The following is a 21,965-nucleotide window of genomic DNA, read 5'->3' on the forward strand; positions in this document are numbered from 1 at the left end:
GAGATTGTCTCTATGATACCTGAATGGGGGATTGTGTCAAAGGACTTGGATAAATCACGATATGTGGTATGTGCTACTTACCCTCATCCATGTCTTTGGTGATATTCTGAAAGAAGTCCACTAGGTTTAATAAGCAGGATCTACCCATGGCAAAACCAAACTGGGTCGGGTCAAGAGTTCTGAAGGTTGCCTGTGTCCTTTTGGATAAGGTCTACGATGATTCTTTCCATAGCCTTTCAGATAAGGCTGGTTAGGCTTATGGGTCGATAATTCCCATGGTCAGTTGATGGATGTGTAGCCATGTTCAACTGTGAAGATAATTCTAGTTCTGCATGATACCAGATTGATGTCCATTGCATACCACACATTTATTATTTTATGTAGTGCAGATGATATATTTGTGAACAAGTACTGAGAGATCAGGATTGCAGTGCATGAGTGGAGGCAACACATGGCTGCATTGAAAATATGTAATATCTTGTTAGACATGGCCTTCAGTTTATGTTTCCACATGTAATTTCATGGCATAAAGAATAAATAGTAAAGGGACAGTAAATAGCACTAATACATGTTGATAGTGACTTTGCATAATGCAGCAGGTTTGTGTGAAGGCTGGCAAAGTGTTTGTGCATGCGAGATACACATTTCCATTACTTGCCCTGTTTGCGTGTAGTTAAGCAGTGCACAAATGCAAGCTGCATTGCTAAAATTCTAAGAGTTAGTATTGAGTCTATGAAATACACCTGCTGCTTAGCTGACTTTCCGTGGCAGCAGGTGTAAATGCATTGATACATTGCTTTTTGAGCCCACATGATATTGGATTGGAATCCAGGTGTATCTAATACATTTAAATAAACAAGATCATGGGTGTGGATGTGGCAGTGCAACTCCTGGCAGTGCCAGTACTTGTTGCCATGTATGACAGGTGTGAGCTGTGCATGGTAGAGATGGCAGTTTATCACTGTCTGACATGCTAAGATGTAGAGCTTGCACAGAGCTTAGCTCTGTTCATGCATACACTCACATACCAGTTTCACCTGAAGGACCCATACAGACACACACACAACAGTTATATGGTTCAGCCGAGAAGCTTAAAACTCATTTTGTCTCACTGGCCATTTGTTACTTTATCCAAATGTCTGTCTGCTTCACATTATTACTCACACATACTCACCAACATTTTCTGTCAGCCTAGGCTTCCTGACCCCCCCCCCCCCCCCCGCCCACATCACCTTGTGCAAGTGATGGTAACTGTGTCATGTCCTGTTTGCTGTCTATTGGATTCATGGATACATAAGTTTGTGTCTGATGCTCAGGGTGCATAGTTGATTTAGTGCTTAGTATATCTGCATTTGTGATGTTGAATTGCTAATTGTACCTTTGACTTATATTGGTCTTAGAAAGTTATACAGTTGATAGCATCAGACTTTTTTGCATCAGTATTGTTAATGATCTTGTGAGGATTGTGATGTCTGAAACTGAAATGTGTTTCATTACTTTCTAACTTCTATTTAATGATTTTTCCAGTACAAACATATGGTGCTAAACTGAAGACATTTGGTGACCATCAGTACATTTGAGAGGTATGACTGTGTAACTTGATAACTGATACACATAAGTCATATAATTCTCTGCTGCCACATGTTAAAGTCATTTCTGTACAAATCACCCACCTTTTACTTGCTTACACTACCAAGTAACAACATACAAGGATATGACATTCATTTGCATTATTACACAATACACTCCAGCTTCGCCACTTCCCTTGTAAATCCAGCAGCGGCAACAGTTTTAGTTCAGGACTGACTTTATCTGTTGCTAGCAGTACACAGCCATTACATGGGTAGGTAAAGGTTATGAGCATTGCCTGGCATCAATACTACTATATGTATTTACGTAGGAGGAAGGTTTTAGCCTCTTTGGTTGTGAGCAAGTGTGATATGTGTTGCTTCTTAGCCAATGAGAAGGCATATTGAGCATGCCTACATCTGCCTACACTCACATCAGCTGCTGGTTCCCCCTCAGACTTCGCACCTGCGTGTGGTTGTTGTGACCATGCCATTGGTACTGGGATGTGTACCCCTTCCCCCTTTTGATCCTGCTGAAGCTGTTTTTCCAAGATGATGTTGTGTAGCATCTCATATTCAGTGAATATTTCAATACATGTATGTGGATTGTACTGCAGGGCACCCCCAGATGTATTTAAACATGAAAACTGTGACTTCAGCTACCCAAACACATGATCTATGATATTTCTGGTTTGAACATGTGCCTTTTTATGGCGTTCTTTAGCAGGTGTGTGTGCATTTCTGATGGGTGTCATCAGCCATGGTTCCAGTACATAACCTGCATCCCCCAGTAAATGATCCTTTGGGATACCTCCCTAGTGAGCATCTGATACAGTTGGGAGGTGTGCCAAATATGTGAGTCATGGAAACTGTTTGGGTTACCAGCACACACATTCAAGATGAGTCCCTTGGCATTACATACAACATGGCAGTTAATAGAATGGAAGCCTTTCTATTTATGCAGAGCCTTCCCTGTTCCCTGGGTGGTGCCTTAATTTCTATATGTGTGCAATCTACGGCACCCAGTAGCTCAGGGTAGTGTGCTTTAGGGTAGAACTCCTCATATTTCTGTCCCAGTCCTCAGGATTACGGGGAAAATATATGTGGTCACAGGCATGTTCCCAGGTTCATAGGTGTGTACAAGGCTAATGGCCCTGCAGCCTTTACAAGCCTAGCCCATAGGATTACCCTGGCATCATGCCACCCGACCTTAGTTCCCAGTGCCTCTGTTAAGTAGAGCCACTGGAGTGATCCCCGGGGTGAATTTTCTATTTCCCATCTACTCCTCAAAATTGCTCTTGAAGAGGGCCAGTGAGGTGCTCTGCTTGACATGTATGGGAAGTCTATTCCATAGCATGGGCAGTCTCTGGATTATGAACCTGTCCCTCCAGCTTGTTCTGTTGATTGTGGTAATGAGGTTGAGGTCTCTGGAGCATGTAGTGCAGACGGATTGGGATTTCTTTAGATGTAGCATTTTTAACAGAGCTGGGTCAGGCATGGCTTTGTAAGTCAAGCAGAGATCACCTCTAAGTAGGTGATATGAGAAAGAGAATACTTGGGAGTTTTTTGAGTCTGTCCATATAGGACAAGTGTTTAAGGCCTAAGATCCTCTTTGTGAGGTATTTTTGCAGCCTCTTCAGTTGTTGTAGGTGTCTAATAGGTACATGCCAAATGGGGCATTGTACTCAATGATTGGCCTAATGAGGGAAGAGTAGAGGGAGACAATGACCTCTTTCTTCCTGGATGCAAAATCCTTAGTAATGAGATGTGCCACACAGAAGGACTTTCTGACCACAGTGGCAATGTGGTGGTCAGAAGAGAGGTTGCTGTCAACCTGTCTTCCCAGATCTCATATGATGCCTTTTGTGTTCAGTGGACTACCATTGATGTGGTAATTCATGGGAAATGAGTTTTTCCCAAAGAGGATGATGACACATTTTTTGGCATTGAACTTAAGGCCATGGTTCTGACACTAGTCATTGGTCTCAGTGAGGCCTTTCTGTAAGATGTCAACATTACTTGGGGAGTTAATTATGGCTCCCAACTTGCAATCGTCTGCAAACTTTGTCAGCCAGAGTCCCTTCGTGTTGGCCTGAACTTCAGAGGAGTAGATACCAAACAGGACAGGACCCAGGACTAAACCCTGTGGGACTCCACTCATGACTGGTCAACAGTCTGACTTGGAGTCAGCTACTTTCACAGTTTGGGTTCTATCTGTGAGCCAGTTTGCAACCCACATATTGATATATGTGTTGATGCCTAGCTTAGTGAGTTTTTCTATGATTCCTGAGTGGGAATGGTATTAAAGGCCTTGACCAGATCAAGGTAGGCTGTATGAACCACCTTGCTTTCATCCATAGCTCTGGTGACTGACTCCAAGAAGTCAACCAGGTTGAGCAAGCATGATCTACCCCTCACAAAACCAAACTGTGTGGGATCCAGAATTTGGAGGTTCCCTATATCTTTGTTTATTAGGTCAATGATGATGCGCTCCATAGTTTTGCATATCAGACTTGTCAGGCTAATGGGGCAATAGTTCCCAGGGTCTGTAGTCACTCCTCCTTTGTGGAGAGGGATGTCTGTAGCAGTGCGCCATTAGGTAGGGACAAAGCCTGAGGTGAGACTGTGATTGAACAGGGCACACAGGTGAGGTGCCAGTTCACCCTGTAGTTCATGTAGAACACAGCCAGGGATATTGTCATGTCCCATAGAGTTGGCCTTGGACAGTGCTGTTTTAGCCTGTGCAGCAGTAATACTGGGTGCATAGCAATCTACTGGTATTGTGATTAGTCCTTTGGTGGGGGAGAGAGGGGTAAAGTTGTCACTGAATCTGTCAGCCAGTGTATTGGCAATATCTGTCAGCTCAGTATAGGGGTGCCATTGTGCAACAGCTCCAAGCAAATCTGGGTATTGCCGTGGAGATTCTTTTCATAACTCTAGAAGGCCTTGTGGTTGTCTTTACTATCTGCTGCAAATCTGTTTTCATAGCTAGCTTTAGAGGATTTGATGAGGGATATCAGCATTTTGTTGAGGTTGATAAGGGAGTTTTTCCAGTCTTAGGACTTAACCTTATTTCTCATCAGTTTCCTCCTTCTGTTGTAGAGTTTGTTTATGACAGGGGACCATCAGATTGGCTTCCTTTTTTTGGAGAGAGCGTTTTGGTTATATTGGGTATGGCGAGATTCATGCATTTGTGTACGTGTTCGTACAGGGCATTGATGTATGATTCTGTGGTCATGCAGCTATTCTCCAATTGCATGGGTGCTGTGAAATTAGCCACCTCTGTTTTTAGGACCCCAAAGTTAGCTTTGGAGAAGTTTTTTATGGTGCTTACCTTTGCGGGGGGGGGGTGGATTTCCAAGGTGATTAGTTTGTGGACGGATCTAACCAGGAAGGAGTTGACTATTGGTACAAAGCAACAGTCACCCATGTTAGTAATGACCAGGTCAAGGATGTTGCTACCTCTAGGGGGGGGGGGGTAAGAATGAGCTGGTCCAGGGCATTGGAATTAATGAATTCCAGGAAACGTTGGGCAGGTGTATTGGTACATGAGTAGTTTTCCCAGTTAATGGAGGGGTAGTTGAAGTTGCCCAGTATGAGAGTGTTAGGTTGGACCCTAATATTCTCCAGGGCACTTTGGAACGAGGAGTGTGAGTCTTGGGTCATGGTTGGGGACATATAGCAGGCTACGACCTGAATCGCTGTTGGAAGACAACATTCAAGAACTGAATAAGGATCCTGGATGTTGATGCCTGTGACACTCCCAGCATGTCCCCTGTTGATCTCTGAAAGGTACCTGCAACTAAAATTCTAAGTGCTACACATATCTTTGCCTCCACTGGTATAGGCTCCCCTTGGCTTGCCCTGGCTCTGAGATGGGGACGACAGAGGTTGCAGAGTTCCTGTAGTGTGTCTCTCTCCATCCTGTAATGCTTTAAAATTTTCATGTCATGTAGATCGTGATAAGTTAAATAGGGTCTGAAAATTCTTCTCTTTTTTGGCCTTGGTCTATTAGCAATAGTGGCAGCATATACTTCAGCCTGTTGCACATACACATGAATTAAAGCAACAACAGCCCGTAACATTGTTTCTGTGTAGACTCCTTTCCATGACTGTATTCCAATAGGTTTTGGAATTTGCAGGGAAAACCAGCACTGAGTCTACATGGCTGCTTTATAGCTTGTTGAATAGCTCCTTCATTTTGATTGGTTGATTAGCATACAGTTCAGCTAATTATGCTGTAATTAGCATGCCGCGGTGCTTACCTTGTTTCTGCGACTCTACACACCATGCATGATGTTCACGCAGTGTAAACAGACCATGTAGGCTTTACTGAATCTGGATGATTATCTTAAATAAAAAGGTCAGTTTTACAGGCACACACATACACATGTAGAGAAATAAAAGGGCACTCCAGGAATTCCTAACAGATGACAGGCACTCTTTTCCTTGTTCAAGTTGTGAAAACATTTCGCTCTGCTCCATAATTCAGATAAATCAGGAGTAGCAATTATCAATCAATATACTTTGCTATTTAAAAACATACATGGATGTAATGCAAAACTTGAACTTCTGTATCACCAGTACAGTAACAGAATTCTTGTTTCTGCAAAAAGTTACTCCACAGTTCAAGAGTATATTCACTTATCTTATTTATCTGACATTTGTTGACCGGGTTAGTCTGGCTAAGTAACATGCTCTTTTTCAGCAGAGACCTGAGGGGAAAAGCTCCAGGTTGCATAAAGTAAGAAATACAATGCATTGTCAAGCAAATAGTAATTAATGTAAAAAATTAAGTAAACTACAGCATCATACAATATGAGACACAATAAAAATATCAAAGGACAAAATACAAAAAATAAGTGGAATAAGAGAAGGATAGAAAGAGAAGTTATGGAACAAGGAGGACAGCTAAGAATGAAATTATGGTAGGCTATAAAAGAAGGGAGGGGTGGATGAAGAGTAAAAGAGGTAGGACATCTCGTGAAAATTATGAGGAGTAAAAGAGGTAGGACATCTGGTGAAAATTATGAGGAGTAAAAGAGGTAGGACATCTGGTGAAAATTATGAGGCGTAAAAAAGGTAGATCATTTGGAGAAAATTTACTAAATGATGAGGGAATTAAGTGCACAGCAAATGAAATAAGAAGAATTAGGGTAATGGCAGAGGTGGTGACAGTCAGGTTGGTCTTTACATGAGCAAATCCAGGAGTTAAGGAAAAATTCCTTTTAAGCTATTTTAAAACTGTTAGTGTTGTTAACAGAGCGTGAATGGAGAGGGAGTTTGTTCCAGGCAGAGGAGGCTGAGTGACTATAATATATTTTGCCAATGGATTTGTTGAGTTTAGAAATTTCTAGCAAGAGTTGGTCAGAGCTATGTAGGTCATGGTTGGGGATATATGGGGATGTAAGGTTTGACAGAGATGGACAGACAAGGGATTGGTGAAGGATGGAGTGGGCCAGGTGGAGCTGTGGCAGAAGGAAATAATGTTGAAATTTGAGCCAGTGGAGTTTTTTTAAGGAAAGACAATGATGTGATTAATAGGGGAGATTGCTGACAACTCTGGCTATTTTATTGTGAGTTCAAGTGTATGAGACATGATCTTTTGGAGGTGGCTAAATATTGGAGTGGCATATAACAGGGAGGGGAGTATATAAGCTTGAGCTAAGGTCAGTTTGGATTCTGGGGTGAAAAATGTTTTGTTCCTATAATGGAGTCTAAGTTTTTGGTGAGTTTTTTTGATACAGCTATTGATATGGATGTCAAACTTGAGTTCATCATCTATGTAGACCTTTAGGAGTTTAGTATGGGATTCAACTCTGATAGTAGTGTTGTTTAGAGAGGAGATAAAGAAGGTGGGTTTGAGGTGTTGGAGAAATTTAGGGAGGAAGAGTATGAGTTTGGTTTTGTTAGGGTTTAGCAGCAAATTATTGGTAGAGAGCCATTTTTCAACAGAGTGCAGAGATTCATGAGTGGCAGTGAGAAGGTGAGGTAGATTATCAGAGGTGGAGATGATAGTAGAGTCGTCAGCATATTGTATAAGAGTGGAGTGTGGGCAGCATTGGTAGAGATTGTTGATAAAGATATTGCATAGGATAGGCCCCAGGATGGAGCCTTGGGGAACCCCAGTTTGAATAGAGAGGAAAGGGGAAATAGGAAAGAGTCATTTGACGGATTGGAGTTGACCAGATAAGTACTTGGAGAACCAGGTGAGAGAAGAGTTGCAGAGGTTGAGGTGAACTAGTTTGGAGAGAAGGAGGTTGTGGGATACAGAGTCAAAGGCTTTAGAGAGATCAAGGAGCAGGCAAGAGATTAACTTGTTATTGTCAAGAGCAGTAGAAATAGAATGAGTGAAAGAAGAGCAGTAGTGGTGCTGTGATGAGGTCTGAAACGATGTTGTGTGGAGGTGAGGAGGTTCTCTTGAGTGAGATATGTAAGGAGCTGTTTGTGTATACATGTTTAGAGTAGTTTAGAAAGGGGGGATAGAATAGCAATGGATCAGAAATTTGAGAGGTCAGTGAAGTTCCCCCCTTTGTGTAGAGGTATGACATAAAACCTTTTCCAAATGGCAGGGACATGGCTTTAGTTCAGTGGCACGTGGTACACAGTCACTGTACTTATAAGTATCGCACTACACATAATTCATAATATAAGTTCACACTTCACTAAACTCACAAGTAACATACAGCATTCTACAGAAAGGTAGCAAAGCTGTGAATACAGACAGCTTGTTAATAGCAAGAAATGGCCATTCTCCACTCAGAGCATCTTTTACTGATTTAGTGTGTTTTAATTTCACTTCATAATTAAACTTGTCTCCATAAGTACTAGTTCACTCATGAATAGTGTCAGATCTCACAGTAAACAGAGTGCCTAGAATGAGAAGGAACAGAGCTCAGTATGGTAAGCCTGTGTCACTGTGGCCCTGGAGATAGGAATTTTACTCCTTTTCCCTAAAGTGGTTCATTAATGCTTGTGAGTACAGGCAAATTGTACATTTCTGAGTCTGCAGAATATGGGGTGTACATTTTCTTCTGTTACCTCTTCCCTTGGTGATATCCTCAGACCTAAATAGAACTGAAATGCTGTAAGTTAATGGAAAACACTCTCATTTACATATGAAGATGCACATATCAGATGAAAAGAGTTTATATTTAATTGTTCTTAAGTAACTTTCTTAAGCAGCAAATGGAAAAATCAAAAGGTATCCAGTTATTGAGCTTAAAGCATGCTTAATTTAGCTGTCCTTCTGATATTTTGTACAGATTACCCACAGTATTTTTCATCTGAAACATAAAGCATGTTGTTGTTTTACCTTTAGCACTTATTTTTATACCTCAGATTGTGTCGATTACTCTTTCAGTAAGTATTAAAACAATGCATTTTTTTAAAATAAGGCATTAAGCATTTTTAGCACTGCATATCTTTTATCAAACAGTACTGTAATGAAGAGTTGCTTTTACCAGTTCTTACCGTGAGGCCCCTACTGGTGATTTCTTCCCATCTAAGGGCATCCCCTCTGGTTCATCACCCAGGGAGCGTGTGTCTTTGTTGAGCAGCTGCAAACGAGAGCTCAGCTCGCTGATCACAGTTGGCTTACTGTCGTCGGACATTTGGATGGGTCTGATGTCCACAGGGTCTCCCCACAGCTTGGACCGTCTCTGAAAGAGGTAGCGTGGCCGGGCAGGGCCGGCTGTGGCCTGGGTGGCCGCATGTTGCTGGGACATGAGCTCACTGTCCGAGGACTGTTTCAGAAGTGGGTCCCTGAAGGTAACCGGCCCCTTGTTCAGCTGGGACTTCAGTTTTGGCTTTGGAGGCACTGGTGGCTTCTCGAGTATAAAAGTCTGCCCATCTGCAAAGGAAGTGTATGTGTCCATGGGCTCTCCACTCTCTGATGACAAGGTAGACATACTGGAGACTGTGGAAATGGTGCTTGTTGTTTCCAGATGGTGATCACTAGAGCTTCTTGTGTCTACTTCTTCCACACCAGAGTCTGCAGCCGAATCTGGTGCCATGGGGGCATCTGAGGGCTTCCCTGAGAGTGTTCCACCAGTGGTAGTGGGTGCTACTGCTGCCGCTGGTATGGAGAGTACACTTGGTCTTGTTACAGCACTGATGGGGGTGCCCGGGGATGTTACCAACACACCATTGGCAAACTCATCAGGTGGTGGTACAAGGCCAATCTTGGCTAACTCCTCTCTTGTCTCCTCATCACTTGAAGATAGCTGGGCTGGTGGTAAAGAAACTGTGTAGGGCTCTACATCTTCTTCAGAGCTGCCTTGTGCCAATGTCCTCTCTGCAGGAGCAATGGCAGGGGAGGAGGGTGGGATAGGGGAAACTGGGCGTTTATCTTGCTGTGTCTCAGCTGGGGACGTGCATACTGGTTCCTTTGGTGACTGTGAAGAAGCCAGTACTTCTTCCTGTACATCAAGTCCCACATCTTGGCCATTGCTTGTTGCATGAACCATAATCAAGCCTGCCGTCTTCCTCTGGGAGGTGTCAACAATGCTAATTATCATCGATTTTTTGTCCTCGGGCTTTTGTTCTGCCTTTTCTGGCATTCTCATCTCTAATTCCTTCCGTTGTATTGTTGGGGTGTCCCACTGCTGCTTGACAGGGACAGAAGAGCCAAGGACAGGGCTGTGCCCCCCTTTAGACCCAGATGTGAAGGTAGGGGACAATAGCCCTTGAACGTCTACTTGCTCAATGTCTTTGGTTTGGGTATCCACAAACAGAATGTCCATCTTATCTTGCTTGATTCGGGGCTCATGAGTTACTGCTATGGGCATGTGTTGTGGTTGAGTTTGAGTGGCCAGTGCCCGTTCCCTTGCGGCCAGCGCAAGTGCCAATGGTGAGTTGGGATCCAGTGGCTTCCCTGTAAGTGGGTGAATGAAAGTGGAATGTGTGCTGCTGACTGATGGCTTAAATGCTGAGATTCCAGAAGGTGGCTGTGCTGTGGTGGCAGCGGCATTCACATCCCTACTTCCCAACAACCGTTCGTCTATTGACCGTGACGGCTGCAGGGCTGGCACATCGGTGCTTGGGGGCAGCCCCCCTTCTATGGTGCCAAGTGAGTGGAAGACTGTTGATTTCCGCTTCTCTTCCAGACGCTTATCCTTTTCCTTGGCAGACCCAACAAGAACAGGTGTGAAGGGGCCTTTTCCTGATTCACCTGTGACCCTTGCCATGAGCTGAAGCTCAGCAACACTGGGATGCATAACTCGTCCTGTTGGTGAGGGTTCCCTGACATGGGTACCAGAAGCAGCAGACAAAGCAGCCCTCTCCTGTGCATCTTCCACCTGCAGCTGCTTCACTAGGGGACTTTTTTTACGCTGAGGTTTTGTTGGGGCCAAAAGGCTGACACTAAACTGGCCCATATTGGCATAAGGGTTATCCATTGGCTTTCCTTTACGCTTGGCCTTCTCTGGGGGAGTGGCTGCAGTACTGAATTTGGAGATATCTGTGGGTTCCACTGGACTATGGGAGGAATCCTGAAGGATTATCATGGACCGGGCCTTTCTCTGCCTTTCATTTTGTAGTCCAGGGAACCTGGATGGATCATAAAGTTCAGCTGTAGAAATCACCTGTGGCAGTCCATGGATTTTGGCTTCTACACTGGGTTTGAAGCTTGATCGCAAAGTGTCATATGCTCTTCCAGGAGGTGGTGGAGGGGAAAATGTAGGGGGAGGACCACTGTCAACAAAATATGGTGAAGGAGGAGGAGGTGGCGCTGTCTGAGGAGGAGGTGGGATGCCTTGACCTTCTCGTACTGTGTCCTGCATTGATGAACTCCGTGGAAATCGTCCATCTATTACAGATGAGGGGAGTTTCTCATCTTCTGAACCACCTATAAATCATCAACAAATTGTTATCAGACAAGGCAAATGTGATTTTAAAAGTAAAAACACAGCAATCAGTTTTATGAAATTACAATATTTTACATAGCAGTGCCACTATTAGAAATATTTTCAGAATATGTTGTGCACATAGCAAAGATATTTAGCAGTGTAATCTTAACATTTATGAACTGTATATATCTGACTTAATATTAAAATTATGGCAGTGAGATTGGTCATTATTTATATTAATGTGTCGCTTGCAAACTCATAAGAGACAAATCATTATGGAGGGTATCCAGAAAAGCACCACCAAAAAAAAAAAAAAAAAAACTCCATACGTTCATAGACACGCACACACACACACACACACACACACACACACACACACACACACACACACACACAAGCGTGTGCGCGCGCGTGTATACATAGATAGATATAGATATATATGTGTTTGTGTATGTCTGTATGTATATGTATATATGTATATATATATATATATATATATATATATATATATACACACACACACGCACACACATATACAGAAATATATTTAGAGATATAGATGAGATATAGATATAACATATATCTATATATATATATATATATATATATATCTATATATATATATATATATATATATATATATATATATAGATATATATATATGTTCATAGGTTCATAGGTGGATACTAGGCTATCTGCCCTAGGGCATTTATAAGCCTAGCCAGAGTGTATTTGGCTTCCGCCTCCCTATTAGATTAGCCTACTGTGCCTCTGTAAAGTAGGTCACAGAAGGTACCCTTTTAAGATTAGTTTACTGTTCCTCTGTCTAGCAGGGACACAGAAGAGATCCCAGGGGTGAATTTGCGATTTCCCATCCACGCGTCCAGATTTCGCTTGAAGAGGGTCAACGAGGGGCTATGTCTAACATGAATTGGGATTCTATTCCAGAGTGAGGGGAGCCTCTGGGAAATGAATCTGTCCCTCCAGCATGTCCTATTTATTTTTGTGCTGAGGATTAGGTCCCTGGAGGGTGTAGCTCTAAGGGACTTGGATTTTTTGAGGTGGAGCATGTCCATTAATTCTGGGTTTGACATGGCTTTGTACATCAGGCATAGATCACCTCTGAGTAGATGGTAAGCAACTGAGTAGAGCTGGAGTTTCTTTAGTCGAGCTGCATAGGACATCTGTTTGTAGCCCATGATCCTCTTGGTGAGGTACTTTTTGGATCTCTCCAGTTGCTGCAGGTGTAGGATAAGGTACATTCCAAAAGGGGCATTGTATTCAATTATGGGCCTGATGAGTGATGAGTATTGGGGCACAATGACCTCTCTTGATCTAGATGTGAACCCTTTCATGATAAGGTGGGCTATATAGAAGGTCTTTCTAACCACTTTGGCAACGTGATTATCAAAGGAGAGATTACTATCTACGTTGGTCCCCAAATCTCTAATTATTTCTTCCGTACTTAATGGATTACCACCTATGTGGTAATTTGTGGGCACCTTGTTTTTCCCAAAGAGGATGACTATGCACTTTTTTAGCATTTAGCTTGAGGCCGTGGCTCTGGCACCAAGCATCCATCTCTGTGAGACCCTTTTGGAGGATGCTTGTGTCAGCTGGAGATTCGATTATGGCCCCCAGTTTGCAGTCATCTGCGAACTTTGTCAGCCATAATCCCCCCGTGTTAGCCTGAACCTCAGAGAAGTATATACCGAACAAGAGAGGTCCCAGAACTGAGCCCTGTGGGATGCCACGTGTAACTGGTTTGGATTCGGACATGGCACCTGTGATTCTGACCATGTGGGTTCTATCTCTGAGCCAGTTTGCAACCCATCTTGTGATATAGGGGTTGATATTTAAGCTGGTAAGCTGATTTATGATGCCCGAGTGGGATATTGTGTCGAAGGCTTTTGTGAGGTCCAGGTAGGCTGTGTGGACTACCTTGCCCTCATCTATGGCTTTGGCAACTGTTTCAAAGAAATCAACTAGGTTTAAGAGGCAAGATCTGCCCTTAACAAAGCCGAATTGGGTAGGGTCCAGTGTCTGGAGGCTCCCAATGTCTTTGTTTATGAGTTCCATGATAATATGCTCCATAGCTTTACAGACAAGACTAGTCAGGCTTATGGGGCGATAGTTTCCGGGGTCCGTTGTGGCACCACCTTTGTGGAGTGGGACCACTGTAGCTGTACGCCATTCTTTGGGTACATATCCTGTAGTAAGGCTAAGTTTGAACAGTGACTTAATGTGAGGGTTCAGTTCTTCTTGGAGCTCGTGTAAGACACAGCCTGGGACACCGTCCGGTCCCATAGATGCAGTGTTTTTTGCTTTGGAGAATGCAGTTTTCACCTGTGCATCTGTGATGTCAGGGAGGTTACATTCAGTTGGGATAGGCATTTGCTCCTTTGGGGGGGAAGGGGGGGAGAAGTTTGCGCTGAATCTGCCTGCCAGGATGTTGGCTATGTCTGTAGGTTCGGTATATTTTGTACCGTTATGCAACAATTCAGAGCATATCTGGGAGTTTCCACCCATGTTCCTGACATAACTAAAGAAGGCCTTGTGATTATCTTTAGTGTCTAGGGCACTTTTTCTTTCAAAACTGGCCTTTGATGATTTTATGAGGGATCGAAGTTTCTTGCTAATACTGATCAGAGATGCCTTCCCTTTTTGGGATTTTGCTCTGTCATGTAGTAGCTTCCTCCTTCTGTTGTATAGCTTATCTATGGCCGGGGTCCACTAGACTGGTCTCCTGTTTTTGGAGGAGTGAGTCTTGGTTTTATTTGGGATAGCACGATCCATGCATTCCTGCAGGTGCTCATAGAATGCATTTGTAAAGGATTCCACAGATTGGGCTGTATTATCATCTGGCCCAGGGGCTTTGAAGGATTCCACCTCAGTCTTGAGAAGTGCAAAGTTGGCTTTTGAGAAATTGTTTACAGTGATTTCCTTGGCTGGGGGTGGGGACGGGATATGGATGTCCAGGGAAATTTGTTTATGGTCTGATCTTACCAATGAGGGGTTTACCTCTGGTGTGGAACATAGAGTCCCCATGTTGGTGATGACCAGGTCCAATATGTTGTTCCCTCTTATGGGAGTGGTGACCAGTTGTTCCATTGCGTTAGAGTTTATAAATTCAAGGAACCGTTGGGCGAGGGTGTTTGGGCTTGAGTAGTTTTCCCAGTCAATGTTTGGGTAGTTGAAGTCACCCAATAACATAGTGTTTGGAGAGACCTTCCTATTCTCCAGTGTTCTCAGGAATGCCAAGTGGGGTTCCTGTAATAGGGAGGGTGTTCTGTAGCAGGCTACAAACTGAAAGGCAGTTTTGCCCACTGTTAGTTGCACATGGATGGTTTCCGATGCTTCGTGCAGTGCCACTAACCTGGAGGTGTAGGTATCTTTGATGAATATAGATACTCCCCCTGCTTTTGTGCCTCGGTCCGAGTTTTGGGGCCGAAACGCATGGTATCAGTTATAACCTGGTAGTGCTGGGGTGCTCTCAGGAGCCTTGAACCAGGTTTCTGTTACTGCACAGACATCGGTTTTCTCCATACTGAGGAGAGCCTCGAGTGCGTGCATCTTGAGGTTTAGACTTCTGGCATTGAGTAGCATTACTTTTACTTTTTTTATCCTTGGGTTGTCTATGGAGGGGGGGTTTATCCTTTGAGCCTTGCCTAAAAAAGGCACTATGGGGGTGGCAAGAGCCTTGGCCAGTATATGAAAGCCTAAGGGTGACAGGTGTAAGCCGTGCCTAGCGAAGCAACGTGGCTTGTGGAGCATGTCATCCCAGGCTGACAGACACTGGATCCCCTTTGAATGACACCAATACTTTAGCCAATTGTTGAAACTGATCATTTTGTCTTTATACTGTGGCATCATTCTTGGTGAGGGCAAGATGCTACTTAAGGTCAGGGTCATACCAGCCTGGGCTACATGGTCAGAGAGCTCCTCTATGTCTCTTTTCATGTAGTCCAGGGAGGTACGTCTCAGGTCATTCACACCAGCATGGACAATGACAGAGTCATACTTGTACTTGCTTTGGAGTGACCTGAGTGCTTGCGTTACATGGTGGATCCTGGCACCCAACACGTAGCTTACAGTGACCTTCTCCTTGTTTAGTCTGGTGAGCGGGATGTCAGTGTGCCAGACAATAGAGTCCCCTATAACAAGTGTATTTGGTGTGTTGTTTGGCCTTAAGGGCTGTGACTGTGAGGCACACTGATTTTGTGAGATATGTGATTCATGGGTATTGTTGAGGGGTGGCTGTTGCTTGGTTATCTGCTTAGGAGGTCTTTGCTGTTTAGGCAGATTTTTATTTAGAGCCTCCGAGTATGTTTTTGTGTGTTTATGTGTTGGGTATGCAGATGCAATAGGTCTGTGTGAGACTGGATTTGTGGTGTGGGTGGTTACCTTTTCCTCCTGACTGCCTGTGCCAGTCTTGGGTTGTGAGAGCTCTGCATCCAGTTTGGCTGTGTAACTGCATCTCTCACATGTATTAGAGTTTGTTGGAAGGAGGAGAGGGTTGTCTGTGTACATAAGGCAATTGTAACATTGCCTCAAAATTCCCAGATTCACCAGCTAGACTGGAGAGTAACCTTGAAACTGACCCTTGGACATACCAGATTAGTATAGGGAACTGTTTTTTTACTGATCAGATTAGAGAAGGGAACTGATTTTTCACTTCATCAGGAAGGACCAATCGGGAGCCTAGTACTTATGAGAAGTCAAGGAGGGTGTAGTGGTTTAGTTAGTTAGTGTTTCCTTATAAGAGCTGAGCAAGTGCAGGGCTTTAGAAAGAGAATAGAGTGATTACTTTGAGAGTTTGAACAGTTCTAAGGGAAAAAGTGAAGGGCAGACTTTGTGGAGCCTGGAATAGTTTAAACCTGTTTAGGCGGCACTGCCCGACGCCGCTCAGTGCGCAAAACCGCTCAAAAAGAGAGTTGTAGGGTTTTAAGAGAGAGAGAGATCAAGGAGTTTAGAATTGACCCAAAATGGCCAATAAAACTACAGCTTCTAGGTAGTAACCACTCCTCTAGGGACAGGCAGGCTGTTCAGTGTTAACCACTCCCACTGGGGAACACAGAGACTTCCCTTTAGCCCAAGCAAGCACTGGCCTTCTCGAAACTTCCAAACAGTTCAGAACAGCAAATCTGTAACTGAACTTTCTTAACTTTCAGAAAGTGGGAAAAAGCAAGATTTTTTTTGTTTTTTTTTCTTTTTGTTGTAGTTTAAAGGTAGCAGAGATACACAAGCAGCAAAATAATCACAACAGTGCAATAAATGACCCCACACTTGAGTGCTAGGCCAAAATCAGGTAAAATGCAGTTTTTAGAGAAAAAAACAATTTTAAATTAAGTGCAACACAGGAAATGCAGTAAACAGGCTCTAGATATGTTCCAAGTACTGTTACTGTTACAGATATAAACTTTAGCAAGCCGGAAAATGCCAAAAAGTAGGCGGCAAAGCAGTAAAACTTAACAAAAAATCAGAATAAAATTCTTAAAATCACAAAAGTGGCTCCTTTTCTTCTCTCAGCGTTTTCTTCCCTTGGTAGGTGCTTCAGCAACAACTAGCAAGCCTGAAAAGATGCCAAAACCACGAGGCAGCTGGGTTTTAAGAGAGACAGATCAAGGAGTTTAGAATTGACCCAAAATGGCCAATAAAACTATAGCTTCTAGGTAGTAACCACTCCTACATGGACAGGCAGCCTGTTCAGTGTTAACCACTCCCACTGGTGAACACAGAGACTTCCCTTTAGCCCAAGCAAGCACTGGCCTTCTAGAAACTTCCAAACAGTTCAGAACAGCAAATCTGTAACTGAACTTTCTTAACTTTCAGAAAGTGGGAAAAAAGCATGATTTTTTTTTGTTTTAATTTTCTTTTTGTTGTAGTTTATACATATATATATATATATATATATATATACACACACACACACACACACACACACACATACATATACAGATATATATTTAGAGATATAGATTAGATATAGATATATACAGAGACATATATATATATATATATATATATATATATATATATATATATATATATATATATATATATATATAAGAGCGAGAGAGAAAAAGATAGAAAACAGTAGCAAGTGACATTCATTGGAGACAGACTTACTAGTTCATGCTGTTTTTTAACATCTGGGAGGTTAATAAAGAGAAGAACAAATAGCAATCAGTGGAAGTGGGAATATAGGTAACATGCACTTTAGCATGGGTAACTTTAATTTTAGAAAAGGTAATGCCTGTGGGTGCAGTCACCAATTTGTGGCAATTGCTCCTATCTGGGGGAGTAGACTTAATTTTTTTGCAAATGTACATATTTTTCTGTTTGTTGTAAGTTAAAAGAAGATGGGATGGTTCTATAAACCCATTTAGTTTTTTGTTTGAGTTTATTCACTGAAGCAAAATGTCTTCAGAAATGCAACACAGGTTTAAATATAGATGAAATATGAAGCAACTGCATAAGAGATCAGCCTAGCAAACATTAGTTTGTACAGATAAGCTAAAGGTTGGAAGCACACACTCCAAAAAAAAAAAAGAGTGTAATGTTTAATATGTGGGAGGAATATCTGTCTATCACAATGGATACTCTGCCATATTTTCATGGAGTATAAATAGCCTTATAGGTATTGGCAAAAAACAAAGAGTACTGAATTATATTAAGAAATGTTGGGTGCAATGTTGCAAGAGTCACATTTAGATAGAAATGAGTATGTGAATTCGACAAACTAATTTTTTCAGAATGGATATTTAACAGAATATCAGGTACAAAGAAAAGGGTCTATATTACCAGATCGAAAGTTTAGGTTATCGAATACCTAACCATCGAATTGGTAATACAGAAAGCAGAAAACCACAAACAGCCAATTTAATACAGGGAAAGAATTCCCTTGACCATAAAAAAAAGAACTTTTAAACCCAAATGAAGTGGGGGCTGTGCCCCCCCCACCCCCAACTAAATATACCCACTCTGAGATCTCTTTACATTGGACAAAAGGGCAAAATCTGCATAATGGCCAAAGGAATTCTTTCCCTGCGTTAAATCAGCCGTTCGTGGTTTTTTGCTTTTGGTATTACCAGTTCAATGTTATAAGCCCATACTGCTCCCTGAGTACCTCTCCCAGCAAGGACTTTAAGTGAAACTTGGGCTCCTGCCTATCCTGCTCTAACCCACTGAAAGTACCCTCCCGAACGTACTTGCAAGAACCCACAAAAAAGGACAATTACACCAAAACTGAAAGCCCATACTGCTCTCTGAGTGCCTCTCCCAGCAAGGACTTTAAGCGAAACTTGGGCTCCTGCCTATCCTGCTCTAACCCACTGAAAGTACCCTCCCGGACGTACTTGCCAAGAACCCACAGAAAAGGACAATTACACCAAAACTGAAAGCCCATATGCTCCCTGAGTGCCTCTCCCAGCAAGGACTTTAAGTGAAAGTATGTGTACTGCTTAACACTTTGTAGTAATTAATTTAATTTCTACTAGGTCGCAGTGCGCTTCCCTGCCAGGCTAGCCAGCAGCCACAACTCCCCTCTCTTTCGCTGCTTAATTAATCCTTTTCTACCTTTTATAATTACACCCCCTATCCTGGACCACGATAGTGCCCTCCTTCCCCTTACTTGATATCTCTTTCTGGGGTCTCTACTGCATTAGACTGACTTGTCACTAGGTGGCGCTCCTGTCCCAGGTCTACCTATCCATTCTCACTCTACAAACATCCCTTCTCTACCCCTTATAAAACCTCTTACCTTCTCCTACTGGCCTTCATCTATATATCTACCCACTACTCCATTTCTCTCTAAGTCTTTCTACCTCTCACAAATCACTGCAAACTCGCCTTTGACTATCACACTCTACTGATTGTCTTCCTCACATTCTCCTCCTCTGGCTCTTGTCCCACTAGTCTTATCTTTCTATTCTTCTTGTCTCTCTTATCTTCCTTTCATACAGACTATTCCTGGTGTGACCCTGCCGCTCCCACTGTAATCTCCCCATTCTCTTTAACCCTCCGTAATCCTCTCTCTTTACTTCCTGAACTGCCTTAACAGATAGTTTCACCTCACGACTTCCAGTCTGTATCTGCTCTCCCTTTCCTCCCCAGCCTACTCGCTCCTCCCATTCAGTCCATTTCCTCTCCTACTCCATATAGTTCCCACATCCAAGCAGACGCTATCTTAATTCTCTAGTCCGGCCCCTGGCTGCTGTGCATCCCTGGCTCCAGCGTCCGCACCTTATTGTAAGTTTGTCCAAAGGACTCCACTGCTAACTGTAACTCTGGATTTTTTATGTGCTTCCATTTACTTTACTGGCTTTACTAAAGTGTGAATTATATGTACATGCTTTCCCACTGCAAACGCTTAATTAATAAAGCGATTTGCACGCGGAACTTGTGTTTAACTGATAGGGATTTGTTTATTAGTAGTTTTACTGAATCTGCACTAGTTAGTTTAAACTGTTACTTAACTGCATTACTGGGATATTTTACTCTGTTAATCTAAAATACTGCTAGTAATTTCCCGCTGCAAACGCTTAATTAATAAAGCGCTTTGCATGCGGAACTTGTGTTTAACCGATAGGGATTTGTTTATTTAGTTGTTTTACTGAATCTGCACTAGTTAGTTTAAACTGATACTTAACTGCATTACTGGGATAGTTCACTCTGTTATTCTAAATTAGTGCTAGTTGCTTAGTAAGCAGTACTTTTGTGACTACTTCCTATTGCATCTGTAAACGCTCAGCTTATTCTAGCGTTTAGCACGTGGCTTGCAATAGCTGTTTGGGGCTTTGCTTTGTCGTTAATCTGAATCTATGCTAGTTGCTCTAAAGCTTTTAAACCACAGTTCTTTTCTGTGTATGGTTTCGTCGCTTGCATGAGGATTCCTAATTAGCTGTTTTGGGGCTGCCTTAGTCTCTAGCCAAGGTCCAGTCATTGCACCTTGCTCCAACTGCGCATATTTAGTCTGTAATTAATTACTGTCTACCTAATCCAAATTACTCTGCATACTAGGGACTGTTTCACTCATAGTTTTACCTATCTGTACTTTATTAGTTCTTTACAGTCAGTCTGTTTAACTAATTGTTTGCTCACTTAAAATAGCCTTGCGCACAAGGAACTGTTTTATTCTTAGTTCACCTATCTGTGCATTGTCTGTACCTTAAGGTATTTGTAAGAGTGTAACATTTTTTCTAGCTCTGCTGCTACATACATTAATTTCCAAACTTAAAATATGTATGTTTAATAACTGTCTGCCTGTGAACTCTTGGCTCCTACACTGCCTGTTTCATTACATTTTTTCTCTCTCCATTGCTTCTTCTAGCTTGGGCTCCTGCCTATCCTGCTCTAACCCACTGAAAGTACCCTCCCGGATGTACTTGCCAAGAACCCATAAAAAAGGACAATTACACCAAAACTGAAAGCCCATACTGCTCCCTGAATGCCTCTCCCAGCAAGGACTTTAAGTGAAAGTATGTGTACTGCTTAACACTTTGTAGTAATTAATTTAATTTCTACTAGGTCGCAGTGCACTTCCCTGCCAGGCTAGCCAGCAGCCACAACTCCCCTCTCTTTTGCCGCTTAATTAATCCTTTTCTACCTTTTATAATTACACCCCCTATCCTGGACCACGATAGCTCCCTCCTTCCCCTTACTTGATATCTCTTTCTGGGGTCTCTACTGCATTAGACTGACTTGCCACTAGGGGCACTCCTGTGCCAGGTCTACCTATCCATTCTCACTCTACAAACACCCCTTCTCTACCCCTTATAAAACCTCTTACCCTCTCTTACTGGCCTTCATCTATATATCTACCCACTACTCCATTTCTCTCTAAGTCTTTCTACCTCTCAGAAATCACTGCAAACTCACCTTTGACTATCACACTCTACTGATTGTCTTCCTCACATTCTCCTCCTTTGGCTCTACCAGCTCTGTTCGCCCTGTGGGCTCACTTCGCTCCCCTAGCCTGCCCCCAAATTCCACCCGCACCCAGCACCACTACATTTATTCCTCACAAACTCCTCCCACCCATATCATTTAACCAATCACAGTCCTCTTCTTTTACCCCTCCCTCCTATATCAATTATCTAATCTCAGCCCTCTTCTTATTTCCCCTCCTACTCTTATTCCTCCATTACCACTTTCCTACACCCTCTCTACAATTAATCTCCCCCTCTCCAATCTGCTAAATTATAACACCCCTTCTACCTCTTTACTTCCTCTCCTCAACTAGCCTGTTCACTTCAATCATATCTCCCCCTTCTTTAACCCACCCATTCTAAACATGCCCTCCCAAATCCTATATATTGCCCGACTCTGCTCCTTCTTATCTTACTAATTCCCCTATATCATGCTACTTCTTACTCTTCCAAAGCTCCCCCATACCTACCTTCTACTCAAACTATCGCTTACACTCACCTGCATCCTCTTCTACTCAATCACTTCCACTGCATATCCTCCTCCCTTATTCCACCTAAACTACTGCACCTTTTCCGGCCCAAAGTCTACTCCACCTCAACAAAAACTTTCAAACTTAAAC

The 21,965-nt window shown here is 42.8% G+C and overlaps 1 protein-coding gene across 5 annotated transcripts in view; it reads right to left on the minus strand.

Annotated features, from left to right (window-relative positions):
* Positions 1-21,965, minus strand: part of SHANK3 (SH3 and multiple ankyrin repeat domains 3) — a 7,266,504-nt gene that overhangs the window by 185,712 nt on the left and 7,058,827 nt on the right. For all 5 annotated transcript variants that reach the window (XM_044088609.1, XM_044088608.1, XM_044088610.1 and 2 more), the window contains one exon: positions 9,042-11,415. In XM_044088609.1, the coding sequence (XP_043944544.1) occupies positions 9,042-11,415 (2,374 nt within the window). The remainder of the gene's footprint in view (positions 1-9,041; positions 11,416-21,965) is intronic.

The sequence above is a fragment of the Protopterus annectens genome, chromosome 11.part0, assembly GCF_019279795.1.
Source record: "Protopterus annectens isolate FY-2018-M chromosome 11.part0, PAN1.0, whole genome shotgun sequence".
NCBI lineage: Eukaryota > Metazoa > Chordata > Ceratodontiformes > Protopteridae > Protopterus > Protopterus annectens.